The sequence below is a fragment of the Micropterus salmoides genome, unplaced genomic scaffold, assembly GCF_014851395.1.
Source record: "Micropterus salmoides isolate LMB-PRFRI ecotype aquatic unplaced genomic scaffold, ASM1485139v1 Ms_hic_scaffold_1, whole genome shotgun sequence".
Lineage (NCBI taxonomy): Eukaryota > Metazoa > Chordata > Actinopteri > Centrarchiformes > Centrarchidae > Micropterus > Micropterus salmoides.
In genome coordinates, this window is record NW_024040040.1 from 60,231,334 (window position 1) to 60,255,960 (window position 24,627).

The 24,627-nt window shown below is 42.2% G+C and overlaps 1 protein-coding gene across 1 annotated transcript in view; it reads right to left on the reverse strand.

The window, feature by feature from the left end:
- The window catches only part of LOC119914600 (nidogen-1-like), a 62,542-nt gene that overhangs the window by 15,832 nt on the left and 22,083 nt on the right, over window positions 1-24,627 (reverse strand). The window contains exons 3-12 of the mRNA XM_038734005.1: window positions 18,678-18,907; window positions 15,917-16,539; window positions 15,644-15,784; window positions 11,875-12,126; window positions 11,492-11,692; window positions 9,991-10,224; window positions 7,743-7,880; window positions 7,067-7,195; window positions 6,352-6,495; window positions 2,142-2,264 (exon numbers count right to left, since the gene is read on the reverse strand). Of these exons, the coding sequence (XP_038589933.1) occupies window positions 2,142-2,264; window positions 6,352-6,495; window positions 7,067-7,195; window positions 7,743-7,880; window positions 9,991-10,224; window positions 11,492-11,692; window positions 11,875-12,126; window positions 15,644-15,784; window positions 15,917-16,539; window positions 18,678-18,907 (2,215 nt within the window). The remainder of the gene's footprint in view (window positions 1-2,141; window positions 2,265-6,351; window positions 6,496-7,066; window positions 7,196-7,742; window positions 7,881-9,990; window positions 10,225-11,491; window positions 11,693-11,874; window positions 12,127-15,643; window positions 15,785-15,916; window positions 16,540-18,677; window positions 18,908-24,627) is intronic.

Sequence of the window (24,627 nt, forward strand, 5' to 3'; positions counted from 1 at the left end):
AGGTTTACCAGATAAATTAACCTGTTTTTATTTTCTATTTAACCCTTTTAAAACTTTTATTTTTCCGTTGCTGTCATGTTTTACATAAAGCACACTGAGTTGACTTGTTTTTAAAATTTGCTGTACAAATAAACTTGCCTCGACTTGACTTTTCACAACGTACACCAAATTCCATTCAACAGTTTTTATTTAAGGCTACAGAATATTCTGCAGCGGAGCTCCTCACAGCTCTACTTTTATTTAACTTTTTGTGTTTTCTTGCATACGAACAGACTTCAGTACGTGGCAGCTGCAGATAAAGAGCTGTGGAGGGAACCACAGATTAAAGGCGAGCAAGAGGCTCTTTATCTCTGCGGTCACATCCAGGGGCCACAGTGACATCTGGAAGAGCCTCCTCACGCTCCTATCCTCCAGGGTATCTGAGAGACGAACCACAAAGCAGCCATAACAGCCCCGTCTGACTGACAGCGGAGTGTCCTCACAGCGCCACGTCTGCTTCCAGCAATCAGCCGAAGAAAAACCACAAACAGCAAGAAGACCCTCTGAGAAGGGGGGCGAAGATCAAAGACCGTCCGAGCAGACAAAAGGAAACAGACGCTGTGACAAGCTTTGACAGGGGACCAAAAAAAGTACTGTACTTTCAGAGGCCAGGGTCATAAAAACAGCAAAAATATGACAGAAGTCTGGTGTGGTGGAAGGAGCTGTAATTAGCTCTCTGACACCTGCAATCACCGAAGGAGTCTGCAGGTTTGGGACGACGTCGAACCACCAACACACAACAACAACAACAACAACAACTAAGCAGGCGGGGAAAGCTACCGCTGTAAACTACACCTGCCGTCAGCCAACCAGGTGTCTGCATGATGACACATCGAAGCAGGAGGAAGAGAACATCAATAAAAGCATTAACAGGAAATGTATTACTTTCACACTTTGCTTTGGTTGCTAAGCTTTGATTAGACAATCATTGTTTGAGGACAGTGTTTCCCACATATAGACTTTACTTGGGCGGACAGGTACAGTAACAGCCGACGAAGAAGACAAGTTCTGTGTCTTTTTGGTGACTTTTGTGTACTGCTGATGGAGAAAGTCAGCAGAGCAGAGAGATACAGGGAGAGACAGGAAGAGCCGGGGCCAGCAGGTGTGTTTGCAGCACAGGTGTAGGTGTGTGCGTGTAAGTAAATACTAAATTGAGGTTAAAGAATGAAGCAGAATAAAAATGGTGAAATAAGAAATGCTAGAAATGGAAAATTTACCATGAGTTTTATCTTATTGTTCTGTGAGTCGGTAACCCTGAACAGATCCGAGGCAGCTGACATGAACCTCAGCTGTGCGCCGTCAAGCGTCTGTTGAGTCTAACGTGAAATCTGTTTACACTCAGAGCGCCAACCTCTCTGCTCTGCTGTCACCTCGATGTTTACACTCTGCAGCTTCCATTCGTCTCTGGCTGCCACACACACTGAAACGTTTTCGTATTAAAGCTCTTTGTCAGTCAGCAGACGGTATATACACTCAAGTACTGTGCTTAGGTACAAATTATCTTTTATTTATACATATATATGTTTGGTTATAAATTAAACTATCCAACAGTTTATAGGAGTACTGCTTGTACATTAAGAGATTGGCAGAAATTCAATTGGTAACTATTTTGGTAATCGATAAGTCATTTTTCATGCTTTTCCTGTTGAATATTTTTATAATTATGAGATTTCGACTGACAAAACATACATTGTGAAGGCGTCACTTTGGGCTCTTGGTAACTATGACAACATTTCTCACTATTTTAAGAATATTTACAATTGATTGATGGAGAAAATAATCAGCAGATTGATCCACAATGAAAATAATTAGTTGCAGTCTGATACAAAATTCTTCAACCTCAACCTTTTACATGAATGCATGAGGAATAATAATCTAATAATCTAATATATAATAGTACAAGAGATCTGAGTACTTTGTCCACCACTGACGGTAGTTAAAAGGACCACTCTGCTGCTTCAACACCTTTTAACCCGTTCATTTAAAACGGTGTAGTTTACACTCCTGCTGCTCAAAGATTTCTCTCGAGCCGGCAGGATTGTTTCAGACAAACAAAATCAGTTTGGAGTCTCTGAGCACACAGGTGTCGGAGCGTTACCTACCTGTGGGGCTGCAGTGGAAGCCGTCGCCGTGGAATCCAGGGTGGCACTGGCAGGAGAAGGAGCCCTGCGTGTTGGAGCAGAAGGCGTCGCGGTGACATCGGTCCTGCTGACACTCATCTATGTCTGAACAGGTGGAAAGAAAATAAAGATGAAGAGCACTGACCGCATCAACCGCCATCTTTGGATGTAGTACCAATAATGTCCACTAGGTGCTGGCTCTGAAAACGAATGTACGACTCGTCCCTCGAAACGTCCATTTGAACACACTTTAAAGTCCTCAGGGTGAACCTCGTTTCAGAGCCGAAATGGTGGACTGACAAAGACTAACATCCGTCCACCGAGCAGAGCAGCGACCAGCTCTTAAACTCGCTAACTAGCATGTTGTATCTGGTGGACCCATTTTCATTCCAGGGCCCAGTTGTTCAAAAAATTTAATCTGGATCAGAATCCGGATTTGAAAATCTTATGTTTTGCTATGCAGCATCAGGTAATCCATCTTACTTTTGTGCTGGTTTTTCAAATCAATGTTGGATTGGATCACCCTTATCCACATACAAACTTTTCAGGATTACCAAATGTGGATTTGGTAATGGGACCACATATCAAAACATAGGCTGTTAATGATACAAAGACCAACAGGTAGAACAGCCACCGTGGGCTCACTTTAATTTGAAGAGACCGAAAACGCACATTAAAAAACAAGTTGTTACAACATAAGTGAAGTCTTTTCACTTCTGATGATTGTGCCTTTGTAATTAATTTACAGTAATAAGCTAAATACATTATTTTAGTTTGATACTGTCAGCTGTTTGTGGGTTTATGTTATGGGGACAAAAAAATTTTTATTTTACTACTATCACTGTAAAGTTTAAACAAATCAAGTGAAAAATATAAATAAATGTTTATATATATATGCTGCTACATGGTAAAATGTTGTATAATTTGACAAACCTTGAAGTTTCATGACATTTTGTTCCAAAAATCCACCCTTAATCCACGCTTCTGTTAGGACCAGGATTTTTTTGGATCCCAATCCCACTTAAAACTTTTGAACAACACAAACTGAAGGTTTGATCCTGATCAAAACCAGCACTGGATTAGGTGATCTGATCTGATTTCAGAAGTTTTTCTTTTGAAAAAACGCATTTTCAAGATTTGATCCAATCCAATAGCTGAAATCCGATCAGATTACTTTTGAACAACTGGGCCCTGGGCGTCACAAATGAACGCCTGGTCAAGACCCCTTGGCGTTGCTTTTTAACGGCCTGGGTACGTGTAGTCCTCCATTTGTCCAAATTGCACTTCTCTTCTAACTTCTAATAAACCATACGACTACTGCTACAACTAACATTACTTCTTTTTCAACAACAAAACGCGCTCTGCAGAGCAGTTTGTCCTTTTGGGCTACTGTATTAACATGGCGGCGCAACATGGCGACCTCCTTGTAAGAGGTCTCGCGGTGTATGTAGATAGAAATGTCTCATTCTAAGGTAATAAAAACAAAACGGTTCATTACGTAAGGTCTTTATACACTACTGAAAGCATAGTTATGGATCTTATATTTCATTTCTGTCAAAAGATCCAAATATATATTTCACACTGGACCTTTTAGGGTTTCAAAAATCCAAACACATTTTTAATATAATAACTAATTTGTATCACGGTGGCGATTTTGGAAATTTAACCAATCAAATCAAGGAAGGACTTAATGAGAAAAAGTTCAGACATCACAACTCTCTTATCAAACAGCAGCATTACAGAACCAGAGTTTTCCATGTGACCTCGCAGAGTTCCAAACTTTAAGCCGGTGCTGCGGGCCCCGGGGACAGGAAATACTTCCACCTGGGGAGGAAATGTCAAACTCTGCCTTACAGCTGTGCAGCTCTTCTCTTATATACACCCCCCCTGTCTGACCTGAAGAATGTTCATTCAGCTCAGCTGGACCAGAGCGGGACGGGTGGACGAAACTCAGCTATGAAGGAATTTCTTTAACATTTCTTTAACAACTCACAAACGCCTGCTGCTCACAGGAGGGTTTTCAGATATTAACCGAAGTTAAAATTGTGGGACACACACAGATAACGACAGATTTAACCAATGTTTAATATTTTAATCTTAAGAACACACGCAGTCCAGACGCAGGACCACACACTCTGCGTTTATACTAAACGATTTCAGAGTGGCGGTAGGGCCCCTTCTCTTCTCAATTTACTGCCAGTCGTAGATCTGTATTTGATGCTCTGTTGATGCTTGTATGTTGTTCCTCAAATGTAAGTCGCTTTGGATAAAAGCGTCTGCCAAATGAGTAAATGTAAATGTAAAACTGTACACATCTACTCTAATACTACTATAAATCCAACACACAATCTTCACTTGCTAATATATCAAGGTTATCTAGGTTAGCTAGTTAGCCTAGCAGCTCTTCCAAGTGTCCAGTTTATTAGGTACAGCTAGCTAAAACTTATGCACTCTAATACCACAGCCCTGCAGCTACTGTGAGGAGAAATGTTTCTAATTATTACAAATAGGCAGACTGTCAGAAGCAGATTGGGTCACATATAATCTAATCTCTTGGATAGCTTGGATTTACTGCAGTTTTGCTTAGATTCTAGAAGATAATAAGGGTGTGCATCTTCACCGGTCTCACGATTTGATTTGATTCTATTCGATTCCTCGATACATCACCTCAAGGGTGGGAATTTCTAGGCACCTCATTACGATTATGAGGCAACGATGCGATTGTAAAACAAAGAGGATAAAGATGTATTTTTCTCACTATGTGACTACTTGGTACTTCTAAAGCAAAGTATTTGTAACAATCCAAACAAGTAGGTAGTAATGAAATGCAGATATTTAATGTTACTTCATATAAATGTAGCTAACATTGCATAGGGGTTGAACTACGCACTTTACAATGCTCCAGCCAAACCACGTTCACTCCACCTTAATATATCTGTTCCTTTTTTTGTCTCGTCTAGTGTAGTTACATCTTTGTGTCCTGTAAGCTGATTATTGTAATCTTGTGTTGAGCACCGTGGGCCTTGAGCAACAGCATTGGGTTCATTGTGTACTCGACATGTGGATGAACTTGAACTAGCAGCCAAAAAGCGTCCTGCTCAGCTTCCAGACCGCAGTCTGAAGAGGAGATGGTCGCTAACGTTAGCGCTGCCGTCACTTTTCCAGCAGTTGGAAAACAACAGACTTTAATAAAGTGACACGCTGTGACCTGCACTGTACATTTACAGCCAGTCTGAAGCGTAACGCTCACGTTTTCCTACTGCCGCCTGTCACGTAGCTTTCCTGTGAAGACTGAGCAGAGGACGCTAGCTGAGCGCTACCGTGCTGCACAGCGTGCGGGTTAAAATAATTGACGCTAGCTGCACATTGACTTTATTGATCATGTGTAAAGTTTAGTAGCAGCAGTCACTCAATCAGCAGCTGTCTGTGCAGAACAGGTAGAACCACACGTCTCCGTTGTGTGCACCGCGCAGATGCTCCGGAGCTGCACTTCTGCATTTGGCATTATGGAGTTTCCAGCGGCCACTAGCGGTGCGGTTTTAAGATTGCAACCAGGCGTGTGCTCGTATGCGTGCTCGCTTGAACTCGTGAGCGATCGAGGCAGATCATCACATGCAGGGAGACAGCTTCACACAACATGCTGGAAACTCAGGTAAACCCCTACTGCAACGTTACAGTAATAGTTTTATCAGCTTGATGTTGAACTAATCCATTTGTTTTACGCTGTTAGTGGACTGCATGTCGTTAGCTGCCGTGTTGTCGCTGTAGCGTGAGAGGCTCGGGAGCGCGCACAGGGCTGAATCCGACCCGGTGTCCTCACATTAAAAGCAGAATAGTGGCTGATGCGAGCAACGGAGAAAACAGGCGTGTGCTTCATTTCTAAGTGACTTTTGAGCCCATTGACAATAAGGCAATGACAATTTGATTTACTAAAATCAAAAACTTACATATATACTTTAACCTCTAAATAATCGATTATGGACATTTGTGAATTGATTCATAATCGTCCAAGTCCGCGTCGCGATGATATGTGAATTTATTACAGCTTTTGATGCTTTCAGAAAATCCTTTTGATGTCCTTTAAACAAGACAACCTGTTTCTTGCTATGTTCTGATGAGGGCTGTAGTTTCTTTATCTGGGAGAAGGTTACTGAGCTCACCGACACAGAGCTCATAAACTCTGTGAACTCACCCCGACACACCCGGCCGTCTCCCATGAAGCCCGGCAGGCAGGAGCAGACGAAGGCCGAGCCTCCGGTGTAGCTGCACAGAGCTCGTTCAGGAGCGTCACAGTCGTGACTTCCTCTCTGACAGTGATCCACCGGGCGGTCCTCCTCTGCAGGACGAGACAGACCACATGTTAGAGCTGATACAGGGCACAGACAGAATCCACAGGACAGTTCAATTCAATTTTATTTATATAGCGCCAAATCACAACAACAGTTATCTCACAGCACTTCTCCTTATCAACTCAAAGGACGTCTTCGGATCGCAGGCCTTTCTGAGTATGTAGGGCATGAGACTGAGCTGAAAAAGAAATTCTGAACTTGATTCAGTTTGTGTCAGAACTTAAATACTTCCTTGGGAGTGTTTGATTATTTCTTCATTGCTAAGGTTTATTTAACGGAACAATCACAAACCATTACTGCACCAGGGATTTATTTTATATCAAAGCTTACTTTCATCTAAAACAAAACATAGTAAAATTTAGTTTTTTGGCACCTCAGGGCCACCGTACATGGTGACTTCAAGGACTGATCCCTGCAGATTTATCAGTTCGAAACACCCCATTTACAGAAGAACAAAACATTTACTGTTCACATCTGCTGGCAGCTTTCAGAACATCTGTATGTGCAACGAGGGACTCGTCAAACAACACACAGCTGTCAACACACACATGAACGTACCGATGCAGGTCTTTCCGTCGCTGGCGAACACGAAGCCGCTTGAACACTCGCAGCGGAAAGTTCCAGGCTGATTACTGCAAACGGTGTTGGATCCGCAGACCTGAGGAGTCTCTCTGCACTCGTCAATGTCTGCCAATAACAAACCAACACAAAGGGGAATGATACATTTACTCAAGTGCTGTTCTTCAGTACTATTTTGAGGTACTTTTTGAGTGCATAAAACTTCAAACAATAGCCCATGCTTTTTTTTGTTTCAGTCGCTGAACTCCCCCTGCCTTTACTTTTATCGTTTGCTTTGTATATTTTATTCTTTGTAAAGCAAGTTTGTTCAGCAGAGCAGCTGTGGCTCAGGAGGTAGAGCGGGTTGCCCGTTAATTGGAAGGTTGGCGGTCCAATCCAATTCCTCCAGGCTGTATGTCGAAGTGTCCTTGGGCAAGATACTGAACCCTGAATTGCCTGGGCTGTTCCACCACCAATGAATGTTAGTTTCTGTTTGAGCACTTAGGCTCAATGAATGAAAGTGTGTGGGTGAATGCAGATGTGTAAAAGCGCTTTGAGTGGTCAAAAAGGCGCTATACGGATTGTTTACATCCTAAAAACGTATTATTCAACAGCACTGGCAGCACTGAGGACCATTTATCGTCTATAAACACATTTATCTCTGAGGCCGTGTTACCGTGGCAGTAGCGTCCGTCTCCGGCGAAACCATTGGTACATTCACAGGTGAACTGGAGGCCTTCGCCCGGTCTGCACGCCGCGTTGATATCACAGCTGTGTCTGCCGGTGAAACATGGGTTCTGCTCTGGAAGGCCGCCTGTCACAAACACAAAGACATCGTCAGAAACCTCGACTCTGGTGAATCTACTGATGTGATTCCACAATATGACCAGTAAGACTGCGCTCAGGACGGCCCGCCAAACGTTTTTACCACCTGCGTCGGATCAGAAACTGGTTGGTGTTTTTATAAAAACCTTGTTAACCGTTCACTTTTTGTTTCGAGGTGCCAGCGGGTCAACTCTGCTCCCCATTTGTACTGAAACTACAGAGATGTAGAAATCACACGCTGCGCGCTGTCCCGCTTTGTTATTCTTCTCCACAGGTTCATCATCACATTCCTCTAACTTTGTCACACTCACAATGGACCGTTTTTCACAAAAGGATCGAACTCGAGGGCGTCACTTTGTGTTGAACAGTGGTGGGGACATAGGTGCTCAGATTAGGAGCGTGAAGAGACACTTAGCTCGCAAGACATCACAATACACAATATTATTTTCATGAGAACGAGACGAAAAGATCCTTAAACAGTGTTTTAAAGATATCCTCAATGCCGAGGTATATGAGTCTGGGGGGACCTCCTGTTTCTCTTCTGAGGCAACACATATACAGGCATGATTCAGTCTTCCCTCCTCTTTTGTCATGTTCACAGGGAGAGAATGGAAAACTTGGCCAAAAAGAGTTGGTGCTGCATGTTTTTGGGTCATTTTAGAATCAGCAGCTTGTTTTTATTCTTCTATATTTTAATTGCATGGAATGTTTTCTTAATGTGCAAATAAACCTTTCTAAAGGTTTATGTGTCACCATAAAAGGTGACACTTTAATGGCTGCGCTCCATTGACTCTAATGCAAAAGAACTGTTCCTGGGGCACCTGTAATAGTTACAGTTCCTACCCAGAGAGGTTGAAAGGAGAAGTAAGATTTATTCTTACTTCTTAATGTAATGTTAGTTAGCTAACGCTAGCTAACTTCCTACTGAATGTAACGTAATAAAGCCCTACTGTTCTGCTTTTTAATGATTGTGAACGAAGGCCTACCCAGCTATTTCTCCGGGGAGTGCTGTAATAGACAGCGGTAGCGCCGTGATAAAAGTCAGACATTTTGTCGGACTTAGCAACAGTAACTATGGGGGGCGTGGCTAAGCAAAGGGTCAATTTTATTTTGTCACTGTTCTGTTGTTTTCGTTGTGATGTATGTTAAGACCCCCTTGAAAACAAGATGGTACATCCTTTATCCTAATAAATAAAAATTTGAAAGAAAATCTCTTTATTTTTTTTTTTGATAAACCAATTAATTCTTTAACCTTCTGAATGTCAACAGATATAAAAAAATGTCCACAACAAGTTCACGTCTTCAAATGTCTCATTTGTTTTTTCAGCTCACAGTGATATTGTCACCTCTGAGAAGCTACAACCAGAGATTGTTTGACATTTTTGCTTTATAAAACGGTTTATTGATTATCTACCAGAGAGTGAAATGACTGCCCGGTCTTGTTCCCATCATGCAGCTGAGCGTTGGAGCTCCTGACCTTCACCTCCTCACAGGAAACACGACCCAGATGTTCCACTTTTTGCCAACAAACTGAGCTATGTTTGCTTGTGTAACTCTGAAGCATCCCATCAACAGCCCCCACCTGCACTTTTACCTTTAACCCACCTCCTGATGCCCTCCCCCCACATCCCTCCCTCTCGGACTGGCGGTTGGTATCTCATTGACCTCGTCCGGCGGCCTTCACCCCCTGCCAACGTTCTCACAGCCTCTCTGATTGCAGCTGAGGAAATACAGCCGGGCTCGGATGATGTTTATCTTCCTCTGATGTTCCACTGCCCACAGGGCCGAGGCACTAAACCGTCGGAGGCGTGTTTCGGTGCATTCCTCTGGATAATAACACGTTTGCTCCGACTGTCCCTGACAGACGACCAGGAGACACAGACGTCTCTTTAAGGAGGACCTGAACACCCTGAAGTCTAAAACATGCACTTCTTTTACAAAAACTCAGGAGAACGCATCACACACTAGTTCAGTTGTAACTTCCTGCTCAGAGGAGTGTGATGTACTTTGTGTTTTTGTTGTCTTTGCTTCTCATTTCTTCAAGCATCTTTATTCAATCAGCTTTTCTAATGTTTTGGCGCTGATGAACTGAAACTCACTGTGGACGGAGCCGATCTTGTTGCTCATGGCGTAGCGGATCAGATGGTTGCTGGCATCGAACATCACAAAGATCTGGTCCACGCTGAGCTGTTGGGTGGATGGCGCCGCCCTGGTGGCCTCGTCATGCGGGCAGCTCTGGAAGGTGATCGTCTGACGCCATTGGTAGCTCCTGGTCTGGAGGCCACCATGAGGGGAGGTGACTGTGTAGTCGCGGTTGGAGGAGGAAGTGATCACTGAGAAGAGGAGAAGAAGAAGAACACACATTAAGATTCATCACAGGCTGAAAACTGATCTGTTCAGGTGGCACCTTGGCCCAAAACAAACAAACTCTTTTTCTCTCTTATTGTTTCTAAATGTAGTAACTTAAAGAAGTTCAGTGGATTGATGACGATGATGTATTGTTGCTTTGGATAAAAGCGTCAGTTACTTGAATTGAATGTAATGTAATTAATGATTTTTATCCATAAAATTAAAATTTACATTATACATTTTATTACATTATTACATTATATTCTAAATATAAAAACTATAAATAGGCAGCAAAATTATACAATAATCAAGATGTCTGGATGGTTAAACATCCTCATATTTCAGTGTTGCTGACATAGTAGCAACTACAATAAAGGATTAAGTAGGGCTGCAAGTAACTAAAGATACGTCTTCAAATGTCTTGTTTTGTCCAGAACCCAAAGATATATTCACAGAGGAGCAAAGAAACCAGAAAATATTCACAGTCAAGAGTAACTGTGTGACCGTTAAGCCTCCTTTAAAGCAAACTAAATAACGAGCGTAGTATCTTGGTTGCCTGTAACAGTTTTTTCATGCTGCTACTTGTGGAGTTTTTTTTTATCATAAATGAAGTAATTTGCAAGAACAAAACAAAAATGGCAATAATACTGCATACCGTTGAGCCACAATAAATCACCACAGGGGAACTTCACCACGACAGCTATAACCCCACATGCTAATGTTAGTTTCTAAATGCTGCACGAATAAGTGGTGAAGACCTATGCTTTTGCTGTGGGAGACCTGGGTTTGATTCCCACTGCACATCCACCAATGTGTCCCTGAGCAAGACACTTAACCCCTGGTGACTCCAGAGGCGTGCAACCTCTCAACATATATAGCAATTGTAAGTTGCTTAGGATAAGCGTCAGCTAACTGAGTAAAGGTAGGTCATAATGAGAACATAATCAAACCAGAGGTGTGAGATGTTGTGCTTATCTGATGTGTTCCTTCGCCTCCAGGCTACCAGGACCGTTGTGAGTTGTCTGATGATGTGAACACTCTTTTCATTTCTACCACCCATCCCATATGACCTGAAGTGAGCATACCAAGCTAACTGCAACACTAACCAAACTCGCCAAAAAACCAAAAGTGTTTAAACGTACAGCTACAGACACTTCTGGTCAGAGCTAATTTAAGTGTTATATACAATATGCACAATCTATTAACACCACAGCGCACAGCGTCATTTTATTGGTTTTAGTTGGTCCTTACAGTTTCTGTCGTACTGGTAGATCTCCTTGTACGGGTTGATCTGGACGGAGGATCCCAGCTCGATGGCGGGTAGACGTCCCTCCAGCTGGGTGCTCACCACCAGGTGGTCGTGTTCGTCGATTCCTTTAAACTGCTGTTTGATGCTCAGACGCTCGTTACCGGGCTGGAAGATCACCTCGGCCTGCCGGGAAAACACACCGCCTGCGTGGACGTGTGAGAAAACATGTGAGCGTCTGAACAGAGTCGAGCAAGACTTAACAAAATACAATGACGAGCAACAAAAGATCCTGGCCGGACTTGAGCCAAGCTAACCTTTAAGCCATTAACTCAATTATTTACATTCAGACAGAGCAACAACGCCGCACAACAACATGCCTCCTCACCAATGAGACTGAAGCCGTTCTGGTAGCCGGGCTGCTCCAGGGCAAAGGCCCAGCCGATGACTCCTCCCATGGAGGACAGCGGCTGTAGGGAGGGGCCCACGCTGTCAGGGATGTTGCTGATAGCCACGTAGGCCCGTCCGTCATTGGCTACCACGTACGAGTGCAAGTCGTGGTTACTGAGCTCCACGGGGGAAGGCGAGTTCCCAACGAACACTCGACCGTTTACCTTTCCATTCATTCTCTGTGGTTTTCCTGGGAAATAACAAAAGATGTGATTAATAAAACAGAAGTTCAGTAGTGCCATTTAAGGATCAGAGCCGCATCAACATGGAGGTAGTTGCTGTGGTGAGGTAGTGATAACCACCAGCACGCTAGCAAGAGACCAATCGCTTCTGGGTTTCCTCTTTTATAGAGAGTCTTTCATCAGCTTTCCTACAAAGCTAAAACAGGAAGTTTTCTATCCATATTCTAAGTAAAAGGTCAATCTACTATTGTTGCTAAAGGCTAAATAAATAATCTCAATATCTGTGGTCAAATATGCCTTGCAAGTACAGTTAGTAGAAGAATACATGCAGAAAACCCTAAAAATAAAAACACAGAGAAGTTATTTACATCACGTAAGTGTCACATGATTACTAGCTGAGCTACTGCAAACTGGCGTAATTGACCCTTCGCTAAACCCCGCCCCCCTTAGTTACTGTTGCTAAGTCCGACAAACTGCCTGCGCTGCCACTATCTTATTACTGCAGAAATATTGTCAAATTTGTTGGAAAAAGTGATCTCAAAAAGAAGCAGACAGTTTTGTAGTTGCATTATACAGTACATTTGAAGGTTGTATTCAGGCTGTTGTTGAGAATTATTTTAGAACATTGCAGCCTAAATTGTTATCATTAATTGCTAGAGCGAAGGTGGTCTGCATTGGCATCATTTAAAGTATTATTTTAGAGTGTAAAGTTAAGATTACAGTGTCAAAACTCTATAGCTATTGTCATCATTTAGAGTGCTATTTTATAGTGTAAAGTTAAGATCACAATGCTGAAACTCTATAGCTCTGAGAGTGTGTGGTCCTCTCTGTGTCTAGCTTCCCGGAGGCAGTAACAGTAGCACATGTGTGTGTCAGCAGGCATGTGTGTAAGGAGCAGGATGAGCACAGCAAGGCATCATCAAAAACCCCAGCAGAGGAAAACGTAGAAGCAGAATTAGTGAAAATTGTGTTACAAAACATACATCAATACAGTAAGAATGTCCTGTCTATAGCGAACAGCACAAGAGACACCAGCTTATTCCACAAAGTCAGGGTTTTGGTTAAAACAGCGTGATCGGCAGAGGGCATGCCTAGGACACAGAGAGGGGGAGCATTGGAGACAAAAAGTTAGACATCAGTCAAGAAACAGTCATCAGTGATTATCCTTAATCAATAATAATAATCTTTGATCATTTTAATCATTTTAATCAGTTTTATTATCTTTAATCAGTTACTTTAAGTAATCATTCTTATATCATCATTTTTAATCATTTCACTAGTATTAATCATTAATCATTCTTATTCATTTTCTTTTTACATAGATATGCTTTAGTTTTTACTTATAAGTAGTGAACTGTAGTCATGAAAACAGATCCTTGAGTGGGAGGAATGACTGCAGGAAGTGGCTGCAGGTGGTTTGTCTTGTCCAGCTGTCATCTACTGTAGATTATGACCACAAGAGAGGCTGCAGGTGTGCAAGATCTGCCAACACTGTGACAGTGCATGCTTTGGTCTACTGTTATCTATTGTTGTTGTGATTACACGAGGAACTGCTGAGGTGTTAATCTGCTAACATTAAGACTATATGCTTAATTACTGATTAAGGGGGTTTGATTGTCAACTTCCAACCTCTGGTTATTATAGCCAGTATGAGCTGTGAGTGAATTTGCTTATGACCTGTGTGAGCTTTGAGTGAACTTGCTGAAGGAATTTATGCTTTGCAAAAACACGACAGAGGATGACCAAAAAACAGACAGACAGATGATAAGCAGAAAGCAGAAAGCAGCCAGCATTAATGAAAAATGCAACTTTACTTATGTTATTCTTATATTAATTGGTTAAAAAATACAATTCTGTGTCAAATTAAGCATGCGTAACCTCTAAAAAACACGGTGAGACTGAAGTTGAAATGTAAATGATGAACTTCTTATCCAGTAGTATAAAGATGTAGAAAGTCTACAATACAGTAATAAATGACAGCTGGGGAACAGTGTTAATTGGTAAAAACAACACAATAACAGAGGAAAAGAAGTTCATCATGAGGAAAGGAGGGGGCAAACCAGCCCAGAAGAGATATATATAAGGCTGTCTGCAGACCATAGGATGGACTTCATCCTCTGGCCTGCTGGGATGTTGTACGGGTTTATGTGTTCTGTTTTGGAATAAACTCTTTTGCACCGACTTTTGACCGTCTCCAGAGAAGTTTTTGACTGCAAATTTATTGACTATAATAGAAAGCTAGTGGAGTATTTTTTGACAAAGTTTATTAAGTTGGTGAAGGTGGGGACCAGGCTTAACTGGCCCAGCCTGGTCGTACATCTGACCCAACACTGTCAGAGTGACTCAAACGGACGAAAAAAATTAAAGCTAGAAGCTAAAGCCTAACGTTACCTATCACACAGTACAAGTGAACCACCGCATCTCCTGACGATTGAGACAAAAGACAACGATATTAAGGATCAACAGTGTTCCTGTACAGCTGGGTAGGCCTCTAGTCATTATTACAATCATTAAAAAGCAGAACAGTAGGGCTTTATTACATAACGTTCACATCACATTAGGTCAGAATCCACAGCCGACATTTTTCTGGATTTATTTTAGGTTTTGGAAAGAGAATAAATCGTACTTCTCCTTTCAACCTCTCTGGGTAGAAAAATACAGCCAAAAAAAGCTAGAAAACGACTCTTTTTGCATTAGAGTCAATGGAGCGCAGCCATGAAAGTGTCGGACGTCAGTTAGAGCGAGTCCTATTCTGCGCTGTGATTGGCCAGCTGTATTCAGGGCGTGGCTTAGCGAAGGATCAATTAACTGAATTTTTGCCAAATGACTGACAGATAGAATCTGTGTTTGCATCTTTCTAGTAACCTCATAACAATTCATGAAACATGGCAACATTTACCTAAACCATGCTTCTCACCTTCTGCGATACAGTCTTTACCATTATCATTTAAGGATCAGAGCCACATCAACTTGGAGGTATTATTGTGAGGGCAATAATCCTGTTGTGAGGCAGTGATAGCCACCGGCATGCTAACAAGAAACCAATGGCTCCTGTATAAAGTCAAAGTCCCGTTATCAGCCTACAGCCTATCAGCTTCTACAAAGATAAAACAGGAAATTGGTATTTTCTGTCCATATTCTGAGATAAAAGCCAAAGGCTTTCTACATTGTTTCTTTGTGCACGGTCGGGGTCGTGTTTAAATTGAAACAGGAAAAGGCCAAACACAAACTGTTGGAAAAACTATTCAAAATGAATATGCTGGAGCTTTAAGATTTCCTTTAACAAAGACCACACCACAAAGAAACAGCCCTTCCAAAAAGAATTAGGACAGGTTTGTCCCAGTAGTGTCATCACTTGATCACTAGGTGAGCCACTAGCATAATTAGCCGAATTTTTGCCAAATCATTGACAGATACGAACTGTGTTTGCATCTTTCTAGACACAAACAACATGACTTCAAAGAAAGAAACAACACTTCAAAGAAAACATGCGCCATGTCAAGTAACACCGAAAAAGCTTCTTACCTTCTGCGACACAGTCCTTCCCGTTACCATAAAAACCAGGCCTACAATGGCAGCAGTACCCGTTGCTGTAATCCCGACAGTCAGCAAACGGCGAGCATTTGTGCCTGTTGTGGGCACACGTCTCCAAATTGTATGCAAATACTGTGAACAACCAAAGAACGAACCAGTCAGCTTGGGTTCAATGAAAACAACAAAACTCAAGAACAGGATTATATGCTATTTTACACTTTGTTCTGAATCCTCAACAAAAGCTCAAAACTTTCTGGGATTTACCGTTGACATTGAGATCTTCGTCTTCGTCTACCACTACGATCTGGGGTTGATGGGGCTGGGAATAGGGTGGCACTGGTTGGACTGGTTCAGGGTTGGTGTACCGTGGTTGAACTGGATCAGGGACAGGGAACCGCCGCTCATTTGGAGAGTATCTAGGCTCAGTGGTTTCAGGTATGGTGTATCTTGGTTGCAAAGGCTCGGAGACCGGGTATCCGGTCTCGGTTTGGCCAGAGTATCTCGGCTCAGGTGTGTCAGGGTACCTTGGTTGAGGGTCGGTGTATGTTGGCGGGACTGTCACAGATTCAGGGTATTCTGGCTCTTTAGTCCCCGGTTCGGCATACCCTGCCGTGATGGTCTCAGCTTCTGGGTAAGTGGGTTGATACTCAGAGGGAGTCTCAGTGGGGTACCCCTCTGTTCCGTCTGGTACCACCAGAGGTTTGTAGGTTGTGAAGTCCCCCTTCTGTTGCTCATCGGGTTGCCTTTGCAACATGGTGACAGGAGGTTCTGTGGCCTCCTCCTCTTCCTCTGGTAGGCTAGACACCATTCCTGGTGTAATGGCGAGAAAGACCGGTGAGGAGCCAATCTCGTACACCCAAACTCCTTTCTGTCCCGAAGTTGTCTTTCTAGTTGGTTAAAAGAAGGAAGAAAAGTCTGTGTTAATGAAAGTTGTGTATCCAAGGAAAGTTAAAATAAAGGGCAACTAGACTTGGTTTACAACATTTCATCCCTTATCCAAGAGACGTCCCTCTCCTCTCTCCTCCTATCACTTCCTGCAGGTTTTCTGGCTCTGGAGCTGTGGAGTCTGGATCTGTGGTTGCGAGTCACCTGCTGCCCCCGTGTTCCTGCTCGACACCCTCTGCTGCAACGACTATTGTTTCTAGTCCTATTGTTATTATTGTTATTATAATCATTAACATTACGATTATTATCATTAACACTACTATAAATATCTGTACCATTTTTCATTTAGTCATTCAGTCTATAGCAACATCACCTTTACGGTCTGTACCTCTGTGTGTATATTATGTAGGCTGCCTCCCTCCCCTCTCGCTCTCCTTTCATCCCCCTCCCTCTTTCTCTCGAGTTTTCTGCCTCTTAAAAGGAAGTTTTTCCTTGCCTCTGTCGCCTAGTGCTGCTCTTGGTGGGAACTGTTGGGCTTCTGTAAATAACATTATAGAGTACGGTCTAGACCTGCTCTTTTATGAAAAGTGCTGTGAGATAACTGTTGTTGTGTTTTGGCGCTATATGAATAAAACTGAATTGAACTTCTTCAGTTCTGATTGACCGGTAGGGAAACTCAGCTTTTTAACCTCTGTGGGGTCGAAAGTTGCGCATGGTCAACTCCCCATCGCATCTATGTTCTTCACAGTGAAAAACATTGCGCTTCATTTGTAACTGCACGTTTAGAAGTTACAGAGTGGCTATGGATTCTACTCATGTAGCTTAAAAATGTAACTACACACCAAGGCGACAGTGATACTATATGGAGGCAAGATCTGGGATTGCACAACTTTGACTGCTTGTGTTTTATTTTACAAGTCTGTGAAGGCGGCGGAGATTGTTGATTGTGACAATAGTGTTAAGGAAGTTGAAAGACACTAAGTTTCCATCAGCCTGTTTTTATGTGCATTTTCAATTTGCACATGAAAATAAAAAAAGGCTAAATATCACAACAACTTTTACACTTGGCTGAGTATTGAAAAGTTAGTTAGGGAATTCTTGGCCGAAGCCGAAACCAAACATAATGAAAAAAACTTGCCGAACACCGATCAAGTTCATTCACATTTTTCCATTTATTTTGGCTTTTTATTTTTTACCATTGCATAACTTAATTAAATTAATAATTAAATAAATAAAATAGTCAAATGTGCTTTTTCCTCAGTGTGTCCCACATGTGAAGAGACTATAGTGGGGGGGTCCGAGGCCTGAGAGGGTCCAGTAAAGTAAATTACATGGGTCCATTTACTTTTAATGGACACCTGTAATATGTTTTATACTTTCTGTGAATATAGTCCAATTAATCTTATTTCTATCCTGTATAGACACCTTATTTTGAAAACCAGACCTTGTCACGTGTATCCTCACGCTAAATTCATCAAGTCCGACCCAGTTTGATAAATAATGTTGTATGTGGTTCTCGTACAGCTTCTCTTCAGGTAGGACTCTCATGCTGCAACACTTGTCTTTGTAAAGAGAGAAACTGACAGGATAAAGTCTCTAACCTGCCTGTCAGCTCGCTCTGGGCCGTTTCAGTGGAATTACCGTAAAGTCTTGAATGCGCGTGCACTCCAAATGTAGGTGTGGCTAGCTTAATCGCCTTCTCACAGACGAGTGACAGAAACACTCAAAGTGGTTTTATCAGATTTTACTGCTGATTCTGTTCATGTAGTTTTTATGTCCCGGTGACCAGTGAAAGTGCAAATTCTGGCTCTCTCCCCATTCATTCAGATGGGAGCCTGGTCTTGTTGGTCTGAAATAGCTGCCCAGAGACGTTGCCAAGATGGCGGCCGAGTGGCTTGACTTGCCTGTAAGGACTTTGATATAAATTATGATGTTTAAGGCTTCCCCTCCACTGAAAAAAACGGCGGCAGACGAATATATCAATTTTGTGTGGAGTGGAACTAGCAGAGGGCTAAACCGGAAGTTAGCAAAGGCTAACAAATCATTGTAAACATGTTAACAAGTTAAACAATCAGTTTTTGTGTATCTTCAAGTACAAACAAACGTCACCAGTTACAATCCAGTGATTTCAGATACATACTCAGTGAGATCCCTGATGGAGGTCTCTTCATCTGTGGTGGTGCGGAAGTAAGTCCCCTGTTTGGTTCTCCAGAACCAGCCTGAAACATCGCCTTCGTTGAAGCCAGCCTCTAGGAGCTTACTCTCGCCCCTTACTGAAGTGGAGAGAAACTGCAGGCCGTCTCTCGGGTACAAGAGGATGGCGCAGGAGGACGACTCCATGAAGGCCACAACCAGCTGGAAAGTGTTTCTCTGAAAGTTCAAAGGACACGTTGTTGAGCAGTGGGACAACATTTATCCTAATTTTCTATCTTGTTTAGTTAAATGCAATGATCCTGTAGGGCCCTAACGGCAACATTTCAGATCAAGTTAATTTATGTGACAGGAATCACAAGCAGTAATAATGGAGGTTGAGGTAAATGTGTACAGGTTCAGTCTGGTGAAATTTTGAACTGCAAATTTATGTCAGTGACCAATTGCAAAGTGCCTCGTCAGTGCTGACCTTTGACCCGCAGAGTTTCTGATCTCTGATGTAGATGTGTTCAGGTAATGTAAGGTTTGGGACAGATCTGAACAACTTCCTGTTTCATGGCGAATCATCGATATTCGAGGCCACGCCATGGACACGCCCTTTGACAAAAATTCACAGATAGCACAACTTTTCATCGTCATTGCCTTTAGATTGCACAGCCAAAATTTTGATTAACTCTGTAGGAGGAGTTTGTGAAAGTACAGATGAAGTAAAAGGCCATAAGTGGGTTAAAACTGCACATTCGTTTCAACTTCCTCATGAGTTTAGGGTATGGGTCTTTGAGGCTTTTTTGTATGTCTTGATATGATACATGTCCCACAAAGATTTTGTGCAAGTAGGTTGAACGTGGCGTGGGGGTAAATTTATTTCAAGTTTGTAGGTGCCGCTATTGTACATTTTTATTAATTTATCCAAAGCGACTTACAATTGCTAAGTATGTCAGAGGTCATACGCTTCTGGGGCAACTAGGGGTTAAGTGAACTCATAACTTTTGAGTTGGTATTGCTGAACTACACGCCATTGGGCAAAAATTTCTATACAAGACGTCTGTCTGATAGGGCTGTAGCTAAATTTAAGGATGCGATTCCATCAGCTCTAAATTCATTATCAAGTCACAAAGTAACGGAGGACTCCTATACTAATTTCAGTCCCTCCCAAATCAATCATCTTGTTGATAGTGCTGCAGGCTCGCTGCGAATAACACTTGACTCTGTAGCCCCTCTAAAAAAGAAAATAATAAAACAAAGACGGTTAGCTCCATGGTATAATACTGAAACCCGCAAATTAAAGCAAATATCACGGAAACTTGAGAGGAATTGGCGTCTTAAAACTTATAGGAAGGCCCTCCGTAATGCCAGAGCAGCGTACTACTCGTCATTAATAGAGGAAAATAGGAACAACCCCAGCACTGTAGCCAGGCTGACAGAGAGTCACATCTCTATTGAGCCAAGTATTCCCATAGCTCTCAGTAGTTACGACTTCATGAGCTTCTTTAATGATAAAATTCTAACTATTAGAAACAAAATTCACCAAGACCTGCCCTTAACTAGCACCAACTTATCTCTAAACTTAGGAACCTTAGAAACAGCTGTAGAACCAGATAAATGTTTAGACTGCTTTGCTTCCCTCAATCTTTACCAACTAACTTCAATAATTTCTTCATCTAAACCATCAACCTGCCTCTTAAACCCCATCCCGACTTAGCTGCTTAAAGATGTTTTACCCTTAGTCAGCACCTCTATACTAGATATGATCAATCTATCTTTATCAACAGGCTATGTACCACAGTACTTTAAAGTAGCTGTAATTAAACCTCTTCTGAAAAAGCCCAAACTTGATCCGGATGTTTTAGCCAACTATAGACCTATATCTAACCTTCCATTTCTCTCTAAGGTCCTGGAGAAAGCAGTTGCTAAACAGCTGTTTGACTTTCTACAGAGCAATAGTTTATTTGAGAATTTTCAGGATTTAGAGCTCATCATAGCACAGAGACAGCACTGGTGAAAATTACTAACGACCTCCTTATTGCATCAGACAAAGGACTTGTCTCTGTACTGGTTTTATTAGATCATAGTGCTGCATTTGATACCATTGACCATCAGATCCTATTGCAGAGACTGGAACATTTCATTGGCATTAAAGGAACCGCTCTAAGCTGGTTTAAGTCCTATTTATCAGATCGATTTCAGTTTGTACATGTTAACGATGAGTCCTCCATGTACGCCAAAGTTAGTCATGGAGTTCCTCAAGGATCTGTCCTCGGACCAATGCTGTTCACTTTATATATGCTTCTTTTAGGCAATATTATCAGGAAATATTCCATAAGCTTTCATTGTTATGCAGATGATACTCAGTTATATCTATCGATCAAACCAGATGAAACTCATCAGTTAGCTAAACTTCAAATGTGCCTTCAGGATGTTAAAACCTGGATGACCTGTAATTTTTTAATGTTAAACTCAGATAAAACTGAAGTTATTGTTCTGGGGCCCAAGCACCTCCGTGACGCATTATCTAAAGATATAGTTTCCCTTGATGGGATCGCCCTGGCCTCCAGCACCACTGTGAGGAATCTTGGAGTTATCTTTGATCAGGACATGTCGTTTAAGTCTCACATTAAGCAAATTTCAAGGACCGCCTTTTTTCACCTACGTAATATTGAGACAATCAGGAACATCCTGTCTAAAAATGATGCAGAAAAACTAGTCCATGCATTTGTTACTTCTAGGCTGGATTATTGCAATTCCTTATTATCAGGCTGCTCGAAAAAGTTCATTAAGACTCTTCAGCTGATTCAGAATGCTGCAGCACGTGTTCTGACAGGAACCAGGAAAAGAGATCATATTTCTCCTGTCTTGGCTTCTTTGCATTGGCTTCCAGTAAAATCCAGAATAGAATTTAAAATCCTTCTTCTTACCTACAAAGCTCTTAATGGTCAGGCACCATCTTATCTTAAAGAGCTCATAGTACCTTACTACCCCACCAGAGTACTGCGCTCCCAGAATGCAGGGTTACTTGTGGTTCCTAGAGTCTCCAAAAGTAGACTAGGAGCCAGAGCGTTCAGCTATCAAGCTCCTCTCCTGTGGAACCAGGTTCCAGTTTGGGTTCAGGAGGCAGACACCATCTCCACATTTAAGAGTAGGCGGGGGATTTCCTATGATGCACTGAGCTCCTCTCTCCTCTACTTTCTCTCCCTCTGTATGCAACCTCATCCCATTATTGCATGTTACTAACACAACTTCTCCCCTTTCTGGTAGTCTTGTGCTTTCTCGTCCCTCTCCTCTCTCCTCCTATCACTTCCTGCAGGTTTTCTGGCTCTGGAGCTGTGGAGTCTGGATCTGTGGCTGCGGGTCACCTGCTGCCCCCGTGTTCCTGCTCGACACCCTCCGCTACAACAACTGTTGTTACTAGTCCTATTATTATTATTGTTATTATAATCATTAACATTACGATTGTTATTATTAACACTACTATAAATATCTGTACCATTTTTCATTTAGTCTATAGCAACATCACCTTTACTGTCTGTACCTCTGTGTGGATATTGTGTAGGCTGCCTCCCTCCCCTCTCTCTCTCCTTCCATCCCTCTCTTTTTCTCTCTGTTCCTCTCCTGCTCTCTCCCTCTCTCTCTCTCTCTCTCTCTCTCTCTCCCTCTCTCTCCTTCACCCCAACCGGTCGAGGCAGATGGCCGCCCACCCTGAGCCATGGTTCTGCTCGAGGTTTCTGCCTCTTAAAGGAAGTTTTTCCTTGCCTCTGTCGCCTAGTGCTTGCTCTTGGTGGGAACTGTTGGGTTTCTGTAAATAACATCACAGAGTACGGTCTAGACCTGCTCTTTTATGAAAAGCGCTGTGAGATAACTGTTGTTGTGATTTGGCGCTATATAAATAAAATTTAATTGAATTGAAAGTGTCATGCTCAGGGACACATTGGTGGTGCTGAGGATGAATTAGAGTTTAAGAGCCTGATAGCTTGGGGGCGGTCCTGGGCCGTGCACATCCCACGCTAGTTTGTGTGAGAACCTGGGTTTCTCACACAAAAGGCATGTATCTTATCCACTGCTCCATTACCACCCCTGGCTATGGAGTCATTTTGCCACGCCCATATTTGAGATCCATATAATACGTACATTATAAGTACACTTCTGACATGTGTTCAAAGTTTTGTGAGTTTGGGGGGAAATTTAGGCCGTCATTTATTTACGATTTATTTGAGTCTGAATAGGGTCCTCGCATGTTTCATGCTCGGTCCCTAATAATGAGTAATTTATTACATCTTTCAAGTAATTTGCACTTACACTGTCCATGAATTGATTTGCCTATTTCATGGTGACCACACAAGTGCATGATTAGGCAGCTGTGCTCTGGTTCTGCAGGACCAGCAGGAGACATTATTGTGCAAGCAGCAGAAAGAAAATGAATAGTTCTCACTGGCTGCACATGTTTGAGATGGTTTTGAGCAGCTGGGCACATCTGTGCAGAGGACAGTGAGCTGGTAAACTACAGGAGAGGACATGATAGCATGACCACATGTAGAATGTGTAGGTTATTATGAAAAATTATGTTTGCTGAAACAGAAAAAGAATGACAGAGGCGCTGCTTCATGGTGTTCCCTCTGCAAAGGCCATTATAACTTTCACCATCAGTCACGTACCCCACGAAAACACTGAGGAAACACATGGTACTTTACTTTTAGTATACATTTACTTTAAGTTATTTTTTGTCTACTTGTGTATATCTTTATATAATGCGTCACGGAGGTGCTTGGGCCCCAGAGCAATAACTTCAGTTTTATCTGAGTTTAACATGAGAAAATTACAGGTCATCCAGGTTTTAACATCCTGAAGGCACATTTGAAGTTTAGCTAACTGATGAGTTTCATCTGGCTTGATCGATAGATATAACTGAGTATCATCTGCATAACATTGAAAGCTTATGGAATATTTCCTGATAATATTGCCTAAAGAAGCATATATAAAGTGAACAGCATTGGTCCGAGGACAGATCCTTGAGGAACTCCATGACTAACTTTGGCGTACATGGAGGACTCATCGTTAACATGTACAAACTGAAATCGATCTGATAAATAGGACTTAAACCAGCTTAGAGCGGTTCCTTTAATGCCAATTAAATATTCCAGTCTCTGCAATAGGATCTGATGGTCAATGGTATCAAATGCAGCACTAAGATCTAATAAAACCAGTACAGAGACAAGTCCTTTGTCTGATGCAATAAGGAGGACATTAGTAATTTTCACCAGTGCTGTCTCTGTGCTATGATGAGCTTTAAATCCTGACTGAAAATCCTCAAATAAACTATTGCTCTGTAGAAAGTCACACAGCTGTTTAGCAACTGCTTTCTCCAGAACCTTAGAGAGAAATGGAAGGTTAGATATAGGTCTATAGTTGGCTAAAACATCCAGATCAAGTTTGGGCTTTTTCAGAAGAGGTTTAATTACAGCTACTTTAAAGTACTGTGGTACATAGCCTGTTGATAAAGATAGATTGATCATATCTAGTATAGAGGTGCTGACTAAGGGTAAAACATCTTTAAGCAGCCTAGTCGGGATGGGGTCTAAGAGGCAGGTTGATGGTTTAGATGAAGAAATTATTGAAGTTAGTTGGTAAAGATTGAGGGAAGCAAAACAGTCTAAACATGTATCTGGTTCTACAGCTGTTTCTAAGGTTCCTGAGTTAAGAGATAAGTCGGTGCCAATTGAGGGCAGGTCTTGGTGAATTTTGTCTCTAATAGCTAGAATTTTATCATTAAAGAAGCTCATGAAGTCGTAACTACTGAGAGCTATGGGAATACTTGGCTCAATAGAGCTGTGACTCTCTGTCAGCCTGGCTACAGTGCTGAAAAGAAACCTGGGGTTGTTCCTATTTTCCTCTATTAATGACGAGTTGTACGCTGCTCTGGCATTACGGAGGGCCTTCCTATAAGT